Source organism: Megalops cyprinoides, chromosome 10 (genome assembly GCF_013368585.1).
Source record: "Megalops cyprinoides isolate fMegCyp1 chromosome 10, fMegCyp1.pri, whole genome shotgun sequence".
Lineage (NCBI taxonomy): Eukaryota > Metazoa > Chordata > Actinopteri > Elopiformes > Megalopidae > Megalops > Megalops cyprinoides.
Window position 1 is genome coordinate 15721568 of NC_050592.1, and position 22697 is coordinate 15744264.

Consider the following 22697-nt stretch of genomic DNA (forward strand, 5'->3'; position numbering starts at 1 on the left):
AATCGAGACTGAGAGACCTGCTGAGACAGACGCAAATGTGACATCAGCAGGTACAGTGTTAGGAATAGGCACATGTTACCATTGTTTAAAGTCTTTTTTTTTATTCTCTTGTCTCTGTTGATAGTTTGTATTTTTTTACTGGTATACCCATCAGTTTTCTGGAAATTAAAGGAGAAAGTCAGGAATGGTAGACTTCTATTGTAGCGCTTTGCTTTACATTAAAAAATGTTTTATGTGAAACAATACTATAAAAGCTTTCATTGTCCTCAAAGCAGCTTCTGTTATATGCAAGTTGATGCCTTTTATAAGCAATAGCTTTGCAGTGATGTTTGAATGATTGTGATTTCTCACGCAACTGCACAGATTTGATGTTAATGCACAGACAATCAAGGCATTGAAGCGGGGAGGGGTACTGGGGAGGCAGTCACCTGAGTGACAAGGTGAACACAATGTTGAGAGGTGGGACAACAAACCTCCCACACGTGAGAAAACTTGTTGATCAAGGAATGTTATATATTCTATATAAATATTTTACAAAATTGTGGGTATGAACTGGTAAAACAGTGGATATGTTACGCACCATAAAAAGCTATTTTACAGTATAAAGGATAAGGTTTGTATATTTTCAGAATGCAGAGGTGTTCTGCAGATATTGTACTCGTATAATGAACATTTTATCATTTTGCAGATATGACGGAAATCTTTTCTTGAATTTATAGCAAGAGCAGTATACTGTTGAGACTTGTTCATATAAGATTCATTAGTGACTGTTTCCTGTGATACTTTCAATCATTCCAGAAAAAGGGAGTTTGAAAAAGCTCATTTATTAATGCTCATCACAGTTCAGTGATTATGGTAAGAAAGCAGTTAGTAAATGCAAAAGGTAGTAAAGAAGCAATAAGGTTTCCGTTTGGACTGTTTGTGTATCACAATGGCTAGGAAGAGACAAAACTATATCCAGCTTCACATCAGTGTTAAAATTTTGCATGAATTGAAAATAATGAATCTGATCATGTCAGCGCATTTTTAAAACAGTCATTTAAATTATGCCACATTATTAATTTGGCAGTGCATTGAGTGCTTCGACCTGCTCAGTGTCCATTTACCATTTACTTTCTGAAATAAGTCATACCTAATAATAGACAATAATGTGTGCATTAAGTGTTTTTACTTGTGCAGCAGCCTGGACTAATGCTGAACTGGGGGCTTTAAACTGTAGGGTTCAGGTTCAAATCTAGGATTGCAAGCTGTTCTTTTGAGGAAGGCAATATGCTGAGCTGCTTCACTAAATGGCCCTGTAAGTCACCCAGGGTAAGAGTTTATGTTATGTAAGTAATAATGAAAATTTAGTAAAAAATATGTTTACTAAAATATTTAAGTAATAACAAATAAATAATAACAAATTAGAAACCATTTTAATAAAAAAAAATATATATAATCATAAGTTAATAATAATTATAGGCATAAAATCAGTGTGATCAGTTCTGTTTCTGGTCAAGAGATGGAGAGAATGTCAACATTGAAAGCACATTAGGAAGCAGTTCATCCAAGCCAATAAACATTGATGCAGTATCATAACTTTGATTGAAGTCTAAGTGTGAGAGTTTGACTCAGAAGTATGAAAGATTTGTAAATACCCAAATTGTAGTTTTGTACCAAACTGGATATTTTGCACATGGCTGTGCTCACAGTGTAAAGTTTGAACGTTGCTGTGATCTGGGTGTGCTGGCTGAATTGACAATGTTAAAAGTTGCACTAAGAAAGATGATTATGACAATATAGGGATGATGGTGATGAATGATGATGTGATGATGATTATGCTGATGATGGAGTTAGTTCTGATGTTTGTATTAGTGTGAACGGGCTCTGAGAATAAAGATGATTTGGAGAACTCCCTGGAACACAGTGTTGAAAGTTTAGTTTTTTCCTGTGTGCAGTGTCAAAAATGGAGATAAACCCAGTTAATATCTCCTCACTTGTATCTCAACACATTCAATGTTATTGTTTTACTAGCTGATGTTAACCATTGATTTCCTTGTTAAATGGACTGTCAATATCCATTTTCCCCATTCAGAGTAGATAGTTATAGCTTTTTTTTCCTTTTACAGCTAGGTCTTGGTAGTCTTGTAATAACGGATTTATGAACATTACTAACCTACAAGCCTACTGAAGTCCTGGGAAATCATTGTTTAGCAAGTCTATCATAATTCTGCCAAACATGTCTATGCATAGACTCAACTCAACTTTTTAGAATAGGGTCAGACTCCAGCTAATGTACACCTTGAATTTGAGGTTTCGTTAGACACTACTTATCTGCTGGCTGCATCACTATCTGTGTTTCTATTCTTCAGTCAAGTCAAAGAGTTGATGTGGGGAAAAATCCTGAAGTCTGCTGTCCAATTTGATAATGGTAATAGTAATTGCATTACTGCGTTGTGGCACCATTGGATAATATTTGAAACCCTTTTAACATCACACCTTGCTTAATATAACGTATTTGTTCTTCACACCAGGGGAGATATTAAGCAGTTTAAATGTAATTAAAGAACCTCTAGAAGGCAATAACATAATAACCATTCAATAACAAAATAGATTATATTAATGTTACTTAACTGGTAACATAATAATCAACCTGTAATATAATTCCTAATAAAAATATTTTAGCCAGTACTATAATAATATTTGCCCATTATTATTATAGCCTCTTCTTCACTTGCTTTATCAGTGCTGTTTTTGTCTAACAAAAATATTCTGCTCCTGCAGTGTGAAAATATGTTTGTATTCCTCTGTTGATGTATCCAGCTCTTTTGATCGCATTTTTCCTTTCTCTGTGATGCATTTTCTCATTTATTAGCCATATTTGTTGCAAGTTCAAAGATGCAGGCCTGAGAGTCATGGGATGTGTCTAAATGAAGTGTGCTAATGGCTGTTGTTTGCATCAAGCCATCCAGAATCTTCTATGGAACAGTTTGTACTTATACATGTCTCGACATTAAGTAGAGATGATGGCGTTCACATTTAAATTGTTGATTCTATTTAGCATTCATGAGATTTTTTTTAATTGTCCAAAAATTGCACAAGATCCAGCGTGAAGGGAATGTGATTTGACCTTTCAATGGATGCATTATTGAGCAGATCCATCCTATAATCCTCTTCAATCCAGGAAAGGCTTGTGTTGTTCACTGCACTTGGTTATGCAAAAAATATTGTAATTACTCACTGTACTGCAAAAGAGTCACTGTAATAGCAAAGTGCATCTTCTGCAGAAGTATTGCTCATTTTTTGCCGAAATAGAATTTGAAATAAAAGGAAAAATATTTATAGATTACCATAGTAACATGTTTTAGAGTTGTATGACCCAAAGAACTGACTGAAAGTTATATCTCATACAGTTTCCTACTAACCAATAATATAGTAACTAACATAATGTAATAACTGAGATAAATGTATTGTCGGTTAAGTGTTATTACTTGTTTATTGACTAATTTTGTGTTATTTGTTAGTTATTATGTTATAACTGAAAATATGTTAAGGTATTATCAGTTACCATTTTTAATTATTATGTTATTGGTAGCTTTAGACCCTTAGTATGGTCTGTAGTACTTCTCATAGCAATGTTTTAGTTAAGTACCTCTCAAGTAGAGTGGCATGGGTTCAATTGTTAAATTGTTCATCAAAGTTTTAAAGAGCACCTGGGTAAAACCTGGGTAAAAAACATACTTACAAACCTACTTACCTACCTAAAATATCTGCCGAACATTCTTTATAAATCCTAATTTGGAAAAAAAAACAGTCAAAGTGAAAATTTAAGAAAGCAAGATTAGCCTTTAATTGATTGGTCCAAACATCTGACATACAACCTCATGTGGAGTATGACTGTTTTGCATTCAGACATAGAATAGACTAAATCTATTATCGCATTGAGAATGTGCTAATACAGCTGTCTGGGACACCACTCAAGCTTTTTGCCAAGCATGATTTATACACAGATTTTGTGTCAGTTACACAGGTGCAACATTCTGTAAACATCATTTACATCAAACCACTGAGCTTCTCTTGTGGTGGCATTTATCACACACATACCACTCCTGTAGCCACTCATTGGCCTTGAGGTTAGAATGTCTGGTTTGACTGTAGGACGGTATTGATCCTATCCTGTCAAGTCATACCAGTGTCTTTCAAGATGTTACCCAAATTCCTCTCTGTCTGACACTAGGCATGGGAATTATGGATATTGTCCCTTCAATACATTGGAGCTCAGACCAAGGGGTAAATTTGTTCACCAATTTGGTTCACACCTCAGCAATTTGTGTTCGCTGCATACTTTTTACACTTTTTTACATCATGGAGGGTGAAGTTGGAGCACCCCCAAACTAAACAGAAATCAACAGGAAATGTGTGTTCCCTGCTTACAATTGCATAATACACTCATTAGTATATTGGGTAGGGGAAGGCTTCATTTTTTATTTCCTCCAAAAGAAACTATCATTCTATCTTAAAGACAGGTGTATTGGTAAGAGATGCATGATTTGAAGTTTGATTTCAGAGAAACTGTTCAATTTATTGATGAAAAACATTTACAGGAATGAAACAAAAGATGGACAACCTGCTATAGAAACACGTACCCGTAATCAGAGGAGGACTTTTGGTCTTTTCTTTCATGGTTACAGAAACAGCAGGATGTTTGTCATAAATTAAAAGCCACTCTGGGTAATTGAAATGCAAAGCACTGCTAGCTTTTGACGTGGTGGCTTCTCTGGTTTTATTCAATCCGTATTATTATCCAGTGATATAGACCGCATCCTTGCTGTAGACTAAACAATCCTGTTTTGGTACAAATATGAGTAATTCACTTCCAAAGCATCACCTACACACATGCACACTGTCTGATTGATATTATTTTGTAAAAATATGGGACAGTGTTCATGCCAGGTCTCCTTTCTTGTCTGTTAAAGATGATCTGGGTACAGATTCAAAATGCCAATGATATCGTAATGGCATTCCTGAATTATTTAAAAAGCTCTTTAAATATACATTTTGTATTGAATGTAAAATTGGTATTAAAGAAATCTGGTAAATGGAATACATCTCATAACTGTGACATACTTAGTTTTGCCAACCACAGGCCATGTAGTACTTTTAGATGTTGAATATTGAAGAAATATTACGGGAGTGGGATTAGGTAGAAATATAGAAATTCATCTGTAAAATGGGTAAAAGTAAAATCAGTTGTTCTAATGACATGCATACTGCATATATTGTATACAGATATTAGCAGGTCTATACAAGATATATGAGTGTGCTATTTAGATATATTGAAGAAACAGACAAAATCAACTACAAAGTATATTGACAGAGTACAATTATGTCTCCTATATCTCCATATGTTTTTCACAGACTGCATGCTGAATAGTTTCTATCATTGCATAACATGATCATATGGTTCTTTAATACCCACAGTATCATGGTATTTGATATCCACAATAGCATACCACACGTGTGTTCTTGGTTGTCAGACAATTTGGGATGATTAATATTGCCTGTAATCTCACTCCTGATAGCATTCTGTGTCATACTGCCTTCTGACATTCTGTGGCTCTTGGCATATTTTCATTTTCTGTCACTGTCATCTCCCAGACCAAAAGAAAATGCGAGGTCAGATCAAGAGTAAATAAGGTCTAATCATAGAAGAGACCTTGCAAACTGGCACAGTCCCAGGCATCTAAGAGACTGTTCTCTCCCATCTGCTAACAGATGAGAAATTACTGTCCGACAATGATCAATAAACATCTAGTTAACTTAGTAATCTTGCTCTCACAGTGAAGAACAGTCTCTAGGATGTATAAGGAAGTGAAGTGTTGCAGCCTCAGTGACACAGAATGAGAAACATTCATGTCAGACATGCTAATGCATGTGTGCACAAGAGGTACTGTACATCACATATGCCATAAAGTACTGTGCATATACTCGCCTCTTAACACACCTCTCTAGAGTGATGCGATAGCCGAGTGACTGTCTTTCACTCAGAGAACAAGGTTGCCAGTGTTGTGCATGAACACGTTAAAAGAGCGGGTTCGTTAAACATGCTCATTTTTTCGGTGAGCGGTGAACCTGAACGTATCCGTTTGTAACTAAAGACTGTGAACTTGAGCTCGTTCGGGTTTGCGCGAGATTCGGAATCCTTGGGTGTGATACAGGTACTGTTTGATGAATAAACACGGAAGGCGTTATTCCATACTTTAGACGTTTTTATTAGTGCAACTCATCAGATAGACAGCTCGACAGCTCGCAACCAACTGCCCATATCCCGCGTAACAATCACTGCGCATGTAGATATACACATAAAATAGTCTCTGGAGCAGCTCATTTAAAAAAATGGAAAAAATGAACTGGGGCTGTGAACTTCTTCAAAATTGTGAACTATGAACATGAACTTGTTCTTTTTAATCTGTGCGAATTGAACTTTGAGCTAGCCCTTGTGAAGTGTGAACTTGCACAACACTGAAGGTTGCCCAGCTAAACTTACCCACTGCAGCTAAGAGTGCACAACCTATAGCCAAACTCCTAGGGACATTAGTGCCCTGGGGCATAACCCTCAAGAGGCGGCAGCTGCTGCAGCTCAAAGAAAACAAACTCTGCGACTCAGAGGAGAACAAGAACTCCCTGAAGCAGAATGTTCATGAGACTGCCGGGGGCTGTGGCTTGGAGAAGGACAAGCCGTATTTGATAAGTCAGTTCCAATAAGAGCCACAGGCATAAGCCGGGGTGACTGAAAAAGTCACTATCCAAGGTGGAAACTCAGAGCCGGCTAAACAAGTCTACACCCAGAGAGACCAAAAGATTGGCATACAGCCATTAACTGTATCCTCAGATGACAGGGGGCCTAACACAGCCAGTAGCCTTGACCCAAAGGAAGGGGTAGCAGCAGCATTCAGATAGTAGAACCTGGAATAAGTGAATGGGAAGCGTAGCCCACATAGACACGGCACATACCTCTACCAAGGGGGAACTGCAGAACAAAGCCAACGACGCCATGGTGGAATGTGCTCTTACTGAAGATAGGACAAGGGGGCCAGCCCGCTCATAGACCAACTGGATCACTGCCTTAATTCATTGGGACAGTCTGCTTTATGAAAAAGGCTTACTCAGGAGCTCAGTCTTATAACAAAGAGGTGATCCGTTGACCACTTTGGTTCAATTCATCTGACATGAGGGGAGGGTGGAATGCAGGCAAGTGTATGAATTAGTTCATAGTAGAGGGAGACCATACCTCTACTATACCTCTGGCACAAAGAAAGGTTCAACCCCTGAGTCATTTGGCCTGAACCTGCAACCAGTCATCACAATCGTCAGACAATCAGTTAAGCCTTATCTAGGGAGTCAGCTCAAACTTTGCTTGAGAGAGAGAGCCTTAAATGCAATGCGTAATTTCCAGGTAGGGAGCTGTGAACCTCTGTGTAGGAAGAGAGGAGCAACCCCTCCACCCAAACCATGTAGCTTAGCATTGTTCTCCAGAAGACCCCCCCAGATTATTTGCCGTCTGAAAGAGCTGCCGAGGACTCTTTAAGTGTGGTAGATGACTTACCACTCTCCAGCAACCCCAGCAGAAAATTTATGCAGGGGTCTAGCACTTTGCAGTGTCCCTGTTAGTTTGCCGTGTAAGCCCAGTAGCAGCAGTTGCCTATGCTCAGGGGCCAAGGCTGGCAGATGAATTGCCGGCCTTCAGCTTGGTTGCCTCCCAGCGACAGACAGTGCACACACCCCACAATGCAGAGACCTGCTGTTGCTGCAGGGTCACTAGAGGAGGCAAGGCTAATAGCTAGGGAAACAAAGAGCAGAGGAAAGGCAAGAGGAGGGGGTCAGTTCAATTGATTTTCCAGCTGCGAGTCCTGTCACCTTTCACCGGCAGACAGTGAATGCAGCTTGCAGGAGGTAGGCCCTGCTGTTGCCACAACACACAAAGACAACCCCAAGGACTGTCCTCTGCTAGGGGAAGTAATAGACAGCATCTCCTTATTTATCACATAATGGAATTATAATTTAAAGCAAATAAGCAAAACTGAGGACTGTGAAAGCACTGGATTTTCATTTGTATTTCACATTGTCCACTAACCTGCCCAATGAACAGGAGAAGCAAATTAAAATCTGTGTGCAATCTCCTTTATAGGATGTTTGGCATACAGTTATGCATACAGCCTACTGACTATATCTCTGTCCCTCTAAAAGTCTTACAATGCCCTGAGGCATTTCCTTTAGTAATTATCACATTTAGAGATGTGTTAATAATGTAAATATTGTACTTCTCAAAATTGGTTATACATGTTCAAAAAAAAGAGAGAAATGTTGAAAGAAAAAAAAGTTTAGAATTTATTTAGAATGATGTAATGTTGGATTTTTTTCTAGCTTTCAGAGCATGAATGAGTTTCCCTAAAAGTATCCCTCTGCAAGGTCATACCGCAGTAGGGGAATTCTTTGGAGATCAAAGACAAGACAAGAGTGTAGATCAAGGTTTTATGAAGAGCTCTGAATTTGGTTTGTCTGATTAGCAACCTTTCATCATTTTAGCATTTTACTTAGAACGGTAAAACTGCTCCTCCTTCACTGATAGAAATAGAAAATCTACAATCCATGCATTGCAATGCGCATCTTTAAAGGTGACTGTAATATCCAAAGTAAGTTGATCTCCAGTTCCAAATAATGGATCAAATAATAATAATGGATGCACTTTTGAGTTCTCTTTATTTTTTGTTTTTAATTTTGCATTGGTAAAGAGAAAAGAAGGAGCAGAATTTATGCACACCTCTGTCACAGTTATAGTGGTTGTCAAGTTAGAGAGTCACAGAAATATCTGCTCCCAGGAAGTAAATTATGTTAAGAACAGGCCACTGAACCAGCAGTTTCCACTTGTATATCACACAAAATGATCATGAATTACAAAACTCCTTGTACTCCAGGAACAGGCAAAGATATCTGGTGCTCAAAGTGTCTAAAAGAGAAAAAGTGCAAAGAAGTTGCAAAATTCAAGTAAACCACTCTTAATGAAGAAAGTTTTAAACAAACATTTTTTGTTCCTTATGCCTACATTTTGAGCTTGTTTCATTTGCACTCTCATACTCTCATGACTGTGATAACAGGAAAAAGATACTACAGATATAAAGATGTGAAGGCTACTTTATAGTGCATTTTGTTTTCACCAACTTCTCACCACTCTTCTGGAGACAATTTTGAAAAATTCCATGTGCCAATACTGCCCTCTACTGGTAAAAAAAAGTTATATCAAGGTGATGATAAAGATGGCCATGGTGGTACCTAGCGAAGTAGCAGTAGTTATAATGGTTAAAAACAACAGAAATAGTTAGACAGTGAAATATGACATATGTCAATGTAGGACTCTGAACAGAATTAAACCTGATTATTCATGTAAATCTAGGAAGGTTGCAATTTAATTTGTGTATGACGGTTATCATCGCAATTGCAATATGATGCAACAATGTGCATGTTTGTGATTTCTTTTTCCCCTCGTTGTATGACTGCCTAGACTGCATGTTATCAATTAAATACAAACAAATTGTACACTTATATTAATATATCAGTCACATCATACTGCCGTGTGGAAGGATCAACGAAACAAATTCAGACTTACACTTCAGCAGTCAGCTCTTTTACTTCCTCAGGCATATTAATGCTAATTTAGCCAATTTGTCTTGTATGGAAGTAGACGTGTCATGCCGCAACATTGTGCCAGAAACATCATCATGACAAAACAATGAATATGTCAATTTTGAATAAACTATTCTTGTGTATAAAACATAATTGGCACATACAGCAAAATGCACGATTGTTCAGAACATCCTTTCCCTGGGGTGTAGCCATATAGCAGGTGTGTTGGCTGCCCTTGGACACTGATTTTAGGGACCAATCAGTTTTAACTAAAAATGGCCTTCATTTGTGTCAGCCACTATTTACCATATTGATCTTTAACAGAAGCCAGCTGTTAGGGGGTAGGACAGTGATGTTATATTTATTACACAGTGACTTCTGTATTTAGACAAAATATTTCTGAAAGGAGGAAGAGATATGAATAGGGTGTCTCACACAAACGCAGTGAAAACTCTGCAGTGGACTACATTAAACCTGACCTAATTTAGTGTGCCTGGGAGCTGATACACAAAAAAACGCAAGTCCTAATTTTGGAACATTACCAGACTAGCACAACAATAACAAGCAGGCAACATGATATGCAACAGCATCTGTAGAATATTTATTACTAAAAGTATTTTTTACTCTGCGTGGATCAATGTGTGGTTATTAATGGTTCCAACATCTGGAGTAGTAAATGGATTAGTAGTAAATGGAGACAACTTCTTTGTCTCTGTATGTGTGCTGACAATTGGTTTTCCGACACCTGGAAGGACATAAGAGAGCATAAAATAAAGTCTGATCCAATGACTCAAAGCGATATTTTCAAAAACACAATGAGAGTGAAAAGAATGACATACTCTGCACAAGGTTTCGCATAATATGTTTATTCATATAGATATATTTATATTATATATATTTATACTATATATAGATATTTATATAAATCTATGTATATTGCAATGCTTTCACAGAAGGAAACACAGAAAGACCACAATTTGGAAATGAACAGAAACATAAATGGTCAGAGCTGCACGCACTCCATTGGGGAAAGAGGGATGGAATGACCTCTGATCAACCGATAAATGACCCCAGAGTCTCCCTCTGGTCCATCTGTGGAGTCTAAGGCGAGACAGTGCTCACAAAAAAAAGGACACGAAGGTCAGATTCATATTACTAGTCTCCAGGCATATGGACAAATGGCTGATTTGCCCTTTGCGTGACTGACAAGCTGGATGATTGTTCCTGTGCTGGACGCTGTCCTTGAAATATCCATACAACACAGGTTTACTGATAAGTGATGCCCGTTTACATATACACTTAAACACTTGTGCTGTGGATTTACATGGTAAAAAAAGAAAACGATGAAAGAAGTATTACAATCACAGTACTAAATTACTCCATCCAGCAGCACCAAGCCTGGCAGGGCTGTGAGAGTGGCAGCAGTGCCTTAGTCCAGACCCCTCACTCCCATGCCACGCGAATCATTCCCTCCTCACACAGTAGTTGAAGACACAGGCATATTAAGCTTATACACGTCGGCATTTATGTGCCTCATACGTATATGCATAAAAGTGAAAGACAACACTGCCTCTGACTGGACCTGCATGCAGTTTCTGTGGTCTGTGGCTCCTCCTACGACAGAGCTTCTCAACCGCTGAAGTGTCACTGAGATCTGCAGTAATAAAGACTCCTCAGCAGGTGGCAGTGTAAAATAATGTTACTCTGGAGTTGGGTTTTTCTCGTTAACTACTGCCAGACTGTTAAGGGCAAAATATACACTTGCAATAATAATAGTAGACTTGTACGGAATTGCACAATTCACATGAAATTTACAAACATGCCATTGAAATTTCCTGGCAACCAAGCTCTTTCTCTGAACAGGCAGAAGTGCAGCATACCCACAGGTCAAACAGGATAGCATATAGCCATGCATTAGCAGCACATACCACATTCTACATTTTTTTGCCCTCACCCTGTAGTGGCCAGACCCAGCTGTGAGGTTTTAGTCTTCAGCCTCCTTGCACCTGAATACATGCCACATTCACACTGCCTATGTGCACTACACTTTGGACAGAAATAAATTGTCTGAAATTATACAAAACTCAACTAGCCAATACAAGGGTCCATACTGTACTCACAAAGCAGATATACTTCTTTCACTCTACAACGAAAAAGGTGCTTTTTGAATTTACATCCGAGCACACCGCTCACATGCGTGTGCACGCACATTTGTATGCGTTACCACCACAAGAAGGTTTATTAGCCATACAGTGTACAGTGACTGACTTTTCTTCTTGCCTTTTACTCACTTTTGTCCACAAACCAATTTCGTGAGGAAATTGTACAAGTAAATTGTACTTGTACAACAACATTCTACACAGTAAAACACTTGACAGAGTTGCTGGAATGTCGAGGAGAATGCAGAGGGTCTGTGGGTCAGAAAAAGAGGCCAGGTTCAGGCATGCACTTTGAAGGCCAGGAGCTCTTCAGAGTGCATGTTGTTGAGGGAACGGAGGTCGGGCAGTTTGAGGAGCAGTTTGGTAAAGGTGGCTGCCTCGTTGGAGTGGTTCTTCATGATCAGACTCCTCAGGGCTCGGATCAGGTTCTCCTGGAGTGCTTCCACCGAATTCACATTCTCAATCCCTGAGCGATCTGAGGACACACAAGCGCAATGTTTTAGCAGCAGGTCCCTTACTCTTCCACTTAATAATGACGTGGCATTGTGATTCACTCTGTGTTGCCTTAGAGTTATTTATTACGCTATTGGCTGTACTGTACTTTCTTCTGTGCTATTTGTATTCTTCATTTATTCTTGTAATGGACCATGTTCCAGTAAAGGATTTCCTTGAATATGATCACATGCAAAATTAGATGAACATTTTAGAGGTCTTTACACTAGAATTGACTGAACTATGTTGACTTTCAACTTTTATCTTAAAGTAATATTAAATAAATGATATCATTAATCAAAGCTCTGCTGTCCTAAATATATATTTAAATATACATTAAGTAAATATATATTAATACATAAATAAGTACAAATTGCAACTGATAGAAAAATACTGCAAACTTGTTCAAAGCACAGAATAACTAATAAGTAAAATCAAGTGGAATTGTTAAAAAACAACACATATTTTTATCAGCATTGTACACAGACAAGAAACCACACATAATGAGCAGGTGCAGTGAAATTATTTTCCGGTAACATCTGGGAGTAATGGGGCATGGCAGCTGCGCCTGATTGGTCCACTGCACAGATGAGGCAGGAAGTGGTTGGTCTGGCAGCAGGAAACGCCTGGGCTTACCGGCAGAAACCAGGACGACAGCAGTGAAGAGGCTCATCTCCTCCTCGCTCAGCTGCAGGGTGGAAAGCTTCTCGCTGAACTCAAACATGGAGTTCAGCAGCTCTCCCGCACCCATGGACCGCAGCGCCTCCACACTGTACTTCTTACCGCTTAGGAAGGTCACTGTGCGGTCTTTCACGTCGAACAGGGATGCAAAGCGCACCACTAATACCTGCCCAAAACACCACAGCATAAGACTGGAGGGGCAAGAGAATCGGCTATCAAGCTCAGAGTGAAAAAACCTTAGAGTGTTCACTGGGAGCAACTGAATAAAATACTACATTTTATCGTACTCTCAGCCATTAATGTTTAAATACCCTCATTGGCTCAAAGCTACATAATCTAAGTATATACTGTTAGAAAAAATCATGAAGATAATACGACAGAAAAAGGAGGAAAAAGAGGAAAGAAGCTGAGACATCAAGGTAAACTCAGGACTCCTTTTATGATCTTTTGTTGACATCATTCTTTCCATTCCCTGCTTGTGACCTCCTGTTTTACGGGCAGACAGATGCACTTTGATCTATTTTAGCGGAAGGTGGGCGGGAGGACAGGTGTGAGGGGAAGAAGACACTGATCATGCTGAGAAGAGTACTGGTCGGGAGCTTCAGTCGTACCTCAAACGTCCCAGCCTTCAGGAGGCTGACCTGGTCGTGCTGAGAGAGGTCACGGAAGCCCGGTATTTTCTTGGCAAACTCCACCACCTCCCGCACAGCTGGCGTGAAGCTCATGGAGAACTCCTCCCAGATCTCGTGGCTTGACTTGCACGGATCCACATAAGGAGAAACGCTCATGGGACACACCTTTGTCAGACAGACAATAACAGCACAGTTAGCAAACTCTCGTCAAATTCATCACACATAATCACAAAGTAATCAAAGCCTTTTTCATTTTGTGAAACTCTGAAACTAAGAGATCGACGCTGGCTTGTTAAAAGCTGTGCCCATTCGAAGTACCCCATGTACACTTACCAGGTGCATTCTGTTGCCCTCTGTCCACAACTGCCTGCTGTTGACCACAGGTTCAGTGATGTAGCCCCTGTGGGGCAGGCTGTGTGCGTAGGCTGGACAGTGGCCTCTCAGGGCATTGCTGAACTGCTGGGTCGGGCAGTGGCCATGCGGGTTGTCGCTACAGAGTCTGTTGGTGACAGGCTGGACTGTGCCACTGGGCAGGTGGTGGCCGGTGACCGTGGAGCGGTTGTTCCGGCGGTTCCAGTCCACCACGCTGCCGTCGCCCCCTCGCTCGGCAACAGCTGGGGAGGGAGGGGCTTTTGAATGCTCCTGGTTGTACATGAAGGTCTCCTTGTGTGCCCTCGTCACAGTGCCAATGACCTCATCCTCCCCGCTGTCTGACGAATAGGAGGAGGAGGCGGAGCTCATGGAGGTGTCCATGGCAACCAGGGGCTCGCTGTCGGAGCTGGACTCCTGGGAGCGCTCGGGCGAAGACGCGGGTGAGTAGGAGGGGGAGGAGCTGGAGGTAGAGTCCTCGGGGGTTGGTTCGGCTGCGTAGGGCGGAGTCAGGGTTGCAGTAAGCTGACTGTGCATTTGGTTGTTGTTCATCATGTTGTTCATGGCACTCTGCATCTCCAGCAGCATCCGCTGTTTCTCCCTCTTTGGGATGCGTCCAAACCGGACCGCTTATAAAGCAAAGACAGCCACACTCATTAGCAACACATCAGCATGGATCATGATGCAAAACCTAATGATGACGACTGCTAAATAAGATATTATGAATTTACTACAGACGCTCACCATCTTTTGACATTCCGACAAACAAACACTTCTTGAATCTGCACTGCTGGCAGCGGTTCCTGTTCATGCGCATGATGGGACAGTTCTCATTCTTCAGACACTTTTTGTACTGGATGTTCTGCTGAATGCTTCTCCTGAAGAAGCCCTGTGAAATGATATAAAAGTCGTTATGTTCAAAAGCAAAAAAAAAAGGAAATAAACTGTTCACCTGTCATTGCCTGAAGATATGACTATATTTGGATGGATAAAATTGACAACCACATTTCGCCTATGACATAGCAACACTTGTTGGCACTTGCCAGGATACTTCTTCCTTCTTTGCTAAAATTCCAAATGTGCACAGGTTCCATTCCCTTACGCTACTCAGGACACATTCACCTTTGAACATACATACCCTCTCTCCCTGGAACAAACCCCTCATATACTCACACACTCACAAGACTCACACACACACAAACATGCAGATCTAATGTCTATGCAAGACTTGGGTAACCTATCTACAGTGCCTATGCTAATAGTGCTTCTTGACAATTGGGCTGAGCTGACATAATTAATACAAAGAAGGACCTTGGAAACAGTGGTGTTTTTTAAAGGAGACAACGTCCAGACTGATACCAAGTTCATATTTTTTGGGTGGGCCATTGACATGAGTTGGCCAATTGGCTGGTAGAAGTGACTCCACTATCATTTGGGATCATAGTATTCAGCACTAAATCGCTCACCTTACATCCCTCACAGGCATGCACCCCATAATGGAAGCCGGACGCCACGTCTCCGCACACCTTACACAACAGCACCATGCCGTTGATCTCTGCACATAAACACACATAAATAATCATACATTCAGTTAAACACATAACATTCATGTTTTCTAAAGGAACATGATGGTGGGACAACAAATAGATAATAGAAATACTTCTGACATAGTGATACATTACAGTCATGTTCTTTCTTGATAGGAATAAAATAAATAGTGGCACTTTCATCAGCTCATATTATGTTGTATGGTTGTTTTTTATAGAAGGCCTTGTCAAAGTCTCTGCAATGGCAATGCCCACGGCAGCAGGGCTTCTCAAAGCCTGGTTCCTCATGGCTACCACATCTACAAGCTTGCAGTTTAACCAGGCACTTACCTGTTTCATTCAATTAATTATTATCTCGACTAAACCAATTTTGTTTCCTACCCCGGTTCTGAGGGTGTAAGTAGAACAAAGAGAGCTAGAGAAGATGGGCTAAGGTTCTTGAGAAAGAGAAATGAGCAGTCTGAACCGAGGTCCAGTATTTAACAGGGTGTCACTCATGTAACTCACTCGTAATGCCACACTTGGCAGTGGAGGCACCGCGTCCTGTCTTGTCTGACCCATGGGCACGGGATCTGGGCATAGCGAGGGGGGTGCTGGCGTGGGTGTTTTTGTTCTGGCCTGGCGACAGGGATAGGGGCGAGGAGGATGACTGGTAGCTGCTGTTGGAGCTGTCGCTGTGACAGGACTCAGGACTGGAGACAGAGCTTGAGGAGCGGATGTACGCTATCACTCCCCCTTGGAAAAACAGATGACAAAAATGGCAAAAGTTAGTGCTGACAATTCACTGCTGTAATACAAGAAACAAGACATACACAAAGTGCCTTTGAATTTCATTTATCGCATCGCCCATGTTGCCTTTGGAAGAGACTTGCCCATTTGCACAAAAGATGCAGCTGGGAAAATTATGTTCATGCTGGAACTGTACCACATTATTTGACTGTTGAAAATGAACATTATACAATGGTAGCAAAATTCCTTACAATAACAAATGCATCCAAATTTTAATTTCAACCTTTCTTTTTTAATTTTTTTTATAAATTGTAATTAACTGCAATTTTATTACATTTCATGAGTATTTTCATTAACGGTACAGCATGTGGGTGACAGGTTACTCATACCAAGAATATAACTTTGCAAACAAACACAGCCATCTGTTTTAATTTGCATAAAAGAGCTATCTAAATCTTTTTATTGATCTTGAAAATAAGGTCTCTAGAGAACTCAAAGGAGTGAAATAAAATCATAGTGGAGAGCACTGGGTGGCTTTCCGTAGCACACCTCCTGGGAGGGGAAAGTAGACCAGACAAACTACTCCTTTTTTTTTTTTTTAAAATCCACGCCCTGGACTGGCTGACCTGGTTTCCTACTCTCCTCTCACTGGTTGTTCGGTAACCCTATTACATAATGTCACTTTTAAAAGACTGTGGGCCGTCTTTATCGCTTGTACATATTCTGGTGCACATAACTTTGCTCAAGACTGAGCTGTTTCAGGTCGACTCATGCTTTGGAATTCAATCACATGGGCAGTTCTGAATAGTCAGCTAACTGCGTCAACAATTGTAGCAACTGCAGTCACCCTAAGATAATGCCACACACACTAACAGAGTAACGCCGTACTAAGTCATGCACACCTTTTCACTGACTCCCAGGATTCTGAAATTATTTAACATTTTCAGTAATAAGCTAATAAAATATTAAAACTTTAGTAAAAAGTATAAATTTTAGTAGATTAGTAGAAATCTAAATTAAATAATCCTATTTGATTATATCTGTCTTTACACAGGTACTTTCTATCAGACACTCTGAGACTCTGAGGTACCTTCATGCAGATTAGTCTCAGAGAACAAATGTATATATTCAATTAAAAATAAATTCTGAAATAAATGTTGTTGTGTATTCCATCCCTCTGCAAACGTTGGATACAGGAGGTTAGCTAATGTATAGATGCCTATCAACATGGCTGGTGCTTTATACCAATAAAAAATTCCGCCTCCTTCGAGTCTTACGATAGGCTTTTTAAATTCGACCAAAGCGACACAGCCGAGAATTTGGTCATTCCACAGTGTAGACTCTGAACTAATTCTCAAAGACAGGTAACGCATCATGAAGAACGAAGACGACAGAAAACGATTGCGAACCGATAAGAAACCAATGATTCATAATTTTAAAGCCTACACAGTGCCAATTATCACAACACCCTCAGAAAAAATCACTGTGAGTCAAATGCTTTTTTTTTTATGTCTGAAGGAATTTAACTGAAGACATTGCCTGCGAGCACGATGGCCCACACAACACGTCAATTTGCGCTGTGACACTCAAGAAGATGGTGTGCCATATGATTATAGAAAAAAAAAAACTTAAAAGATTTAATTTCATATTTACACGACACATTTAAATTGTTTTTCCCCCATGCTTATCAATAAAGATATTCTTATATTAAATTGCCCTAAAGAAAACACGATGTTTAAAACACAAACGTATTTTAGGCCATTTATTTTCCAAATCGGCATCTGAAGAATCTGATTCGTACAAAATGTTAAGGGTGCATATTCGTAGGCCTATACATAAATACGTATTTAGACAAGGTGGATGCAAGCATTTTTTTTTCCTCCACTCGTGGATCCGCCCCCACGTAACGCTGTCAAATTTTGTCCGGCAAAGAGGGAAAAACTAGGTCACCGCGATAGCCTCCAGTCGCCTCACGTGGATCTACAGCCATTCCCTGCGCCAGGACGCCTCTGAGAATTATGCAACGGCTACGTCACGGTCGCAACGGACCAATCAGGAGCGACTCTCGGGAAGCGTGTACACAGTTGCACATGGCTAGGCTGCCTGGTCCATGTGAGTTAGAGAACCTGCTGCCGTAATAACGCCAGCGGTAGCACTCCTAACCCAGATATCTTTTTTTTTAAGGTTGACACCACTTGGGTAAAAATACTAAAACGGGCTAATCTTTTTCGTGCCGTTTTCTTAAACGGCAAAGAGGTTTGTAACAAATCCCGAACTGTACAATTAAAATTGTAGGTAGAGCAACGAATTGTGTTTGAAGACTGTGAGAACATGTTCTGACGATATTTATTCATTCATCGCTGATTTACAATCCAACTGTGTCACGCCTAGCTATCTAGCAACCATTACCACTGATTTCCACCAAAAGCTGGATGAATAAACAGGCTGTAAATTATCAATAAGAAAAACATCCATCATTAGCTACACATCTAGGTTAGCTAACAACCCAAGCAAGCAAACAGAAAGCAACGATTTCACTTTGAACTTACCAGCTTTTGTAGATTCCATGCCTTCAGCCTTTAAAAATCAATCTTGAAAGCTACCCGAAAGTTGTAGCCGTTTTTCTTTTAAAGTCTACCAATCGAGACGTTACGTTTCTGCTTGACAAACTAGCTACTAAAAATTAAAACTGCTGAGATATCATATGTTGTTCCCGACTGCAGATAAATTCGATTGCTGAAATTTAGCAGGCTAGCTAGCTGTCTATTTAAAATGAAACACGCAAAAACTAGCGGCTGGCAAGCTAAATAGGTAGCTTGCTATTTAGTTTTCCTCTGGCAAAACAGTCAATGGCTTGAACGGAGTCGGTCCTTATTCCTTGGTTAGTATCGAATCGTTTGCTTCCACAGCAAAAGAAAGAGAAACACTTTCGAATGTTTCTAACGACCACTTTCTAGCTAGCTATCTGTTTTTGGCAACACTCCTGCCCACAGCCTGCAGAGAACTGAATGTTCTAAGTTGTTACCATGTGACCCAGTTGTCGGTCCCTCCCACTGCTCCGTCGCTTGAGTCACTTTAACCCAGTGACACACTTTCACAGTTCAAAGGCAAAGGCGGGGAGAGTGCAAGGGCAACCAACCCAAAATTCGTTTCGTGAGAGTGACCGGATATGTAAATACGAATAGTTTTCAGACAACACAGGCGATTAGCTGGTGAAGTGGCGCAAAAATGATAAGCCACGCTGTTGCGTTTATTTTTAGATATCTTCACATATTATTTTCAGCAGGAGTTCCGCGCCAATGCCACTTTCAAGCAACATAGTTGATCTTTCCATTCAGTGGAGCTATTTAGGATATACAGTGTCCTGGAATTAAAAAAAATGTATGCACGATTGTATAAAATATGTGGCACTTTCATTTCAGTTATCTTAATAAATAAAATGACCTTCATATGTATCCATAAATTTGACAAAACGCGAAGATGATTAAGCACAAGAACAGGAAGTTCACAGTAACTGATGCCCACCGCTCCTTGCATGGAGCCTGACTCTTTCCCTTGCTTATCTTGCTAGATCTCTCCACAGCTTTTTATATGATGCAGATTAATTAATCGGTTAATTAATCTTTAAATGAATTTAGAGTTAAATAAGAAAATTGCCAAGATTTCATTAGGGATATCCTATATAAATGTATGAACTAGATGTATACATGTTTAGAGACTATTGTGAGAATTCAAAAGAAACAATTCTTTTTTGTAGAGGTAGTTCAATTCTAACAAATCTGACTACCATAACTTATTTAGAAATGTGAAATCAAGTCCCTTATTGTTAATGTAATGTAATGTTAATGTTGAAGAGGGTGGGTCTATGAGTTCAAATTTTCTTACACGTAAACAATTCACAACAAAAAAAAAGAAACACTAAAGTTGGACAATTTAGCAGTAGTCCTTGTCATTGTCTCGTTTGTAAAACAAAACTTAGTAGATATAGCTTCCACTAAAACAAACTGAATTTTTGCCTTCCACTCAACCAGACATTGTTCTGAAGAATCACAGTATGAAAGATAACCATTCTTAGTAATTGCACATCCAAAGCAATAAATCGAGAACTGATGATGCAAACAGTCAACATGCTTAATTTCTTCATGGAGTTATCCTTTCTCTGTTTCTAGTCCTGATTTCTGCACGGTGCCTTTTGATTATTTTTTTTTGGAAAGAAATTCACATAGGCCTATGGCATCAACTTCACAATTTATATTTGTCTAAGAAACAAATTTCAATCATTTAAGCCTTTAGGTCAAATGTCTTTGAATGCATGTTTCCCATTATCTTAATTGGGTGTGTCCAAACTTTTGTCTGGTACTGTTCATGTTTAAGGGTCCAAGTACTGACCCAGTAACTAATTGACCTTTCCATTCCCATCATAGGGTACAAAGCGCATACAAAATGACACACTTTGTGGTAACTCATTTTATTGGGAAGGTCCTAATATGTTCTGCACTGTTGATCAGTATACCTAAATGTGCAAAAATGCTTTCATGTTGAGCAGTAAAAATAAGGCCCGCAAGCAAAAGCGTCATTCGTTTCATTACACAGGAAACAACAGCACCCCCTAGTGGCAGCAGGGAGGTTGGAGGGTATTGCCATCAGACAAACTGCGCAGTACTTGACAGCGCTCTGTCTGAGGGAATGTGCGTATTAACTGGGAAAAGAAAAAAAGAAAGTAATTCAGCTTCAATACGGCATTGCCTGAAGTTAAATAGTTTTGGTTGCTATGGCCCTGGTCTCTCCTTTGTGTCACCAATATATTGTAAATGGTTAATCTTTTTTTTTTTTGAGTCACCAACTCCTGAAATGGTGACATTGTATAAACTGAAACCATTGTGGGTTTACTTATTACAGCATGTAAAACAATGACTGCTGATGATGCGTACAGTAATACTCAGATTTAAAACCCTATTTGGTGTGTGGAAGCTTAAAAACATAAGAATTTACATATAAGTTTCACTCATAGCTGTGGATGGATATGTCTAAGCAACTGTCAATGTAAGCCATCTGGAGGGGACGACAGGGCATTGCACCACCTCCAGACAGCACTACTTGGCGTGATGTAACTGCATGTCTGTACATCTGTGTTTGAGAACTTGGGTGCCCGGGTTGCGCCAGGTGGCCTTATGAAATGATTCTATGAGAATCTCCTGAAAGGACTTGTAGGTAGGGCCTTCACCCACTCAGTAGGAACCTAGAAAAGCATAACAGTGATGGTTCACACGTTCCTGTCAGTGAATGCAGTACAAATGTCAACTGTCAGGAGTTATTAATGTTCGAATTATGAATTTAAGTGCAGAAATGAACACCTAATAGCAACCATTTAAGGAAAATTAATTTGACTTGAGCCATAGAAGCCATTTTATATCTGTAAGCCATTCGGATTGTCTTTGATTCAGCAGAGAACAGGCACTTTACAAAATTATAAAATTGTAAGGGCAAGTTAAAGAACTCAAATATTTGCTTAATCTCTGTCAGTTCTATTTGAATATACTTGCCATCTGTGTCTATTTTTTTCTTCCCATTCATAGTGAAACTTCCACCATACCACAATGTGAAGCAGCATTGTGTGTGCAACAATGCTTTTAATAGACATGTCAAAATAAATCCAAGATAGGTCAAGCACAAACACAAGCAAAAGTATGTGAGCTTCTGCGAATTTTAAAAATTCCAGAGTTTTCAAGTATAGCTGAGAAACCACCTAGTATGTGTAATCAGCTGTAGCAAAAAACAATCCTACTGTAAGGTGCATAGATGGGCCATGATTTACTGAAAAGCAAATTTGCTACTGGCAACTTAATTCAAAGACTGAATTTTTTTAAGGTGTGTGTAATATGTGTTGACAATCTTGATTGGCATTTTTTTGTCTGTCTGAAGTTTGTTTGGCTATCCTTTGCATTAAGCAAATCAACATGATGTACATTTGACTTGAAACTACAGTAAAAAAGGCAAGCCATAACCTTACTGCTTTAGCTGTGTAAAGGTAGCTAAAATAGTCAGCTGTCTACAACTGTACTGTACATCAGCTAAACAAACTCTGTCAACAGACATTACCACAAATCATCTAACAGAACTGCCAGAATAAAAGACACTCCAATACACAGCACAAGTGCTGGGATAGCAAGCTGGGTAGCATAATTATGTAGTGAGAACAGTTTTTGCAGTAATTAGGACTGAATCAATACAAGAAATGTGACTAAGTCACATTGTGACATTTCTTATTGGTAGCTGGGACCACTGATAGTGAAAAAAAGATTTCAAACAATAGCTGGTGAGGAACTGAAAATACTCACGGAGCCATAATGCTCCCAAGTAGTTCAAGATCTCCTGAAAGAGATGAAGACTGTCCTATAGTTACATAGCTGCTATAGTAACTCCTCTTT

At 39.6% G+C, this 22697-nt stretch overlaps 1 protein-coding gene across 1 annotated transcript; it reads right to left on the bottom strand.

The window, feature by feature from the left end:
* Nucleotides 1-10650: 10650 nt before the first annotated feature.
* Nucleotides 10651-19261, bottom strand: nr1d2a (nuclear receptor subfamily 1, group D, member 2a). Its single transcript, XM_036538521.1, has 8 exons — nt 18819-19261; nt 16048-16275; nt 15460-15548; nt 14738-14882; nt 13958-14622; nt 13604-13789; nt 12948-13158; nt 10651-12294 (listed from the first exon to the last, which is right to left on the bottom strand). Exons 1-8 carry the CDS (start codon nt 18835-18837, stop codon nt 12098-12100), a joined length of 1740 nt encoding a protein of 579 aa, XP_036394414.1. The 5' UTR covers nt 18838-19261; the 3' UTR covers nt 10651-12097.
* Between the last annotated feature and the right edge of the window lie 3436 nt (nt 19262-22697).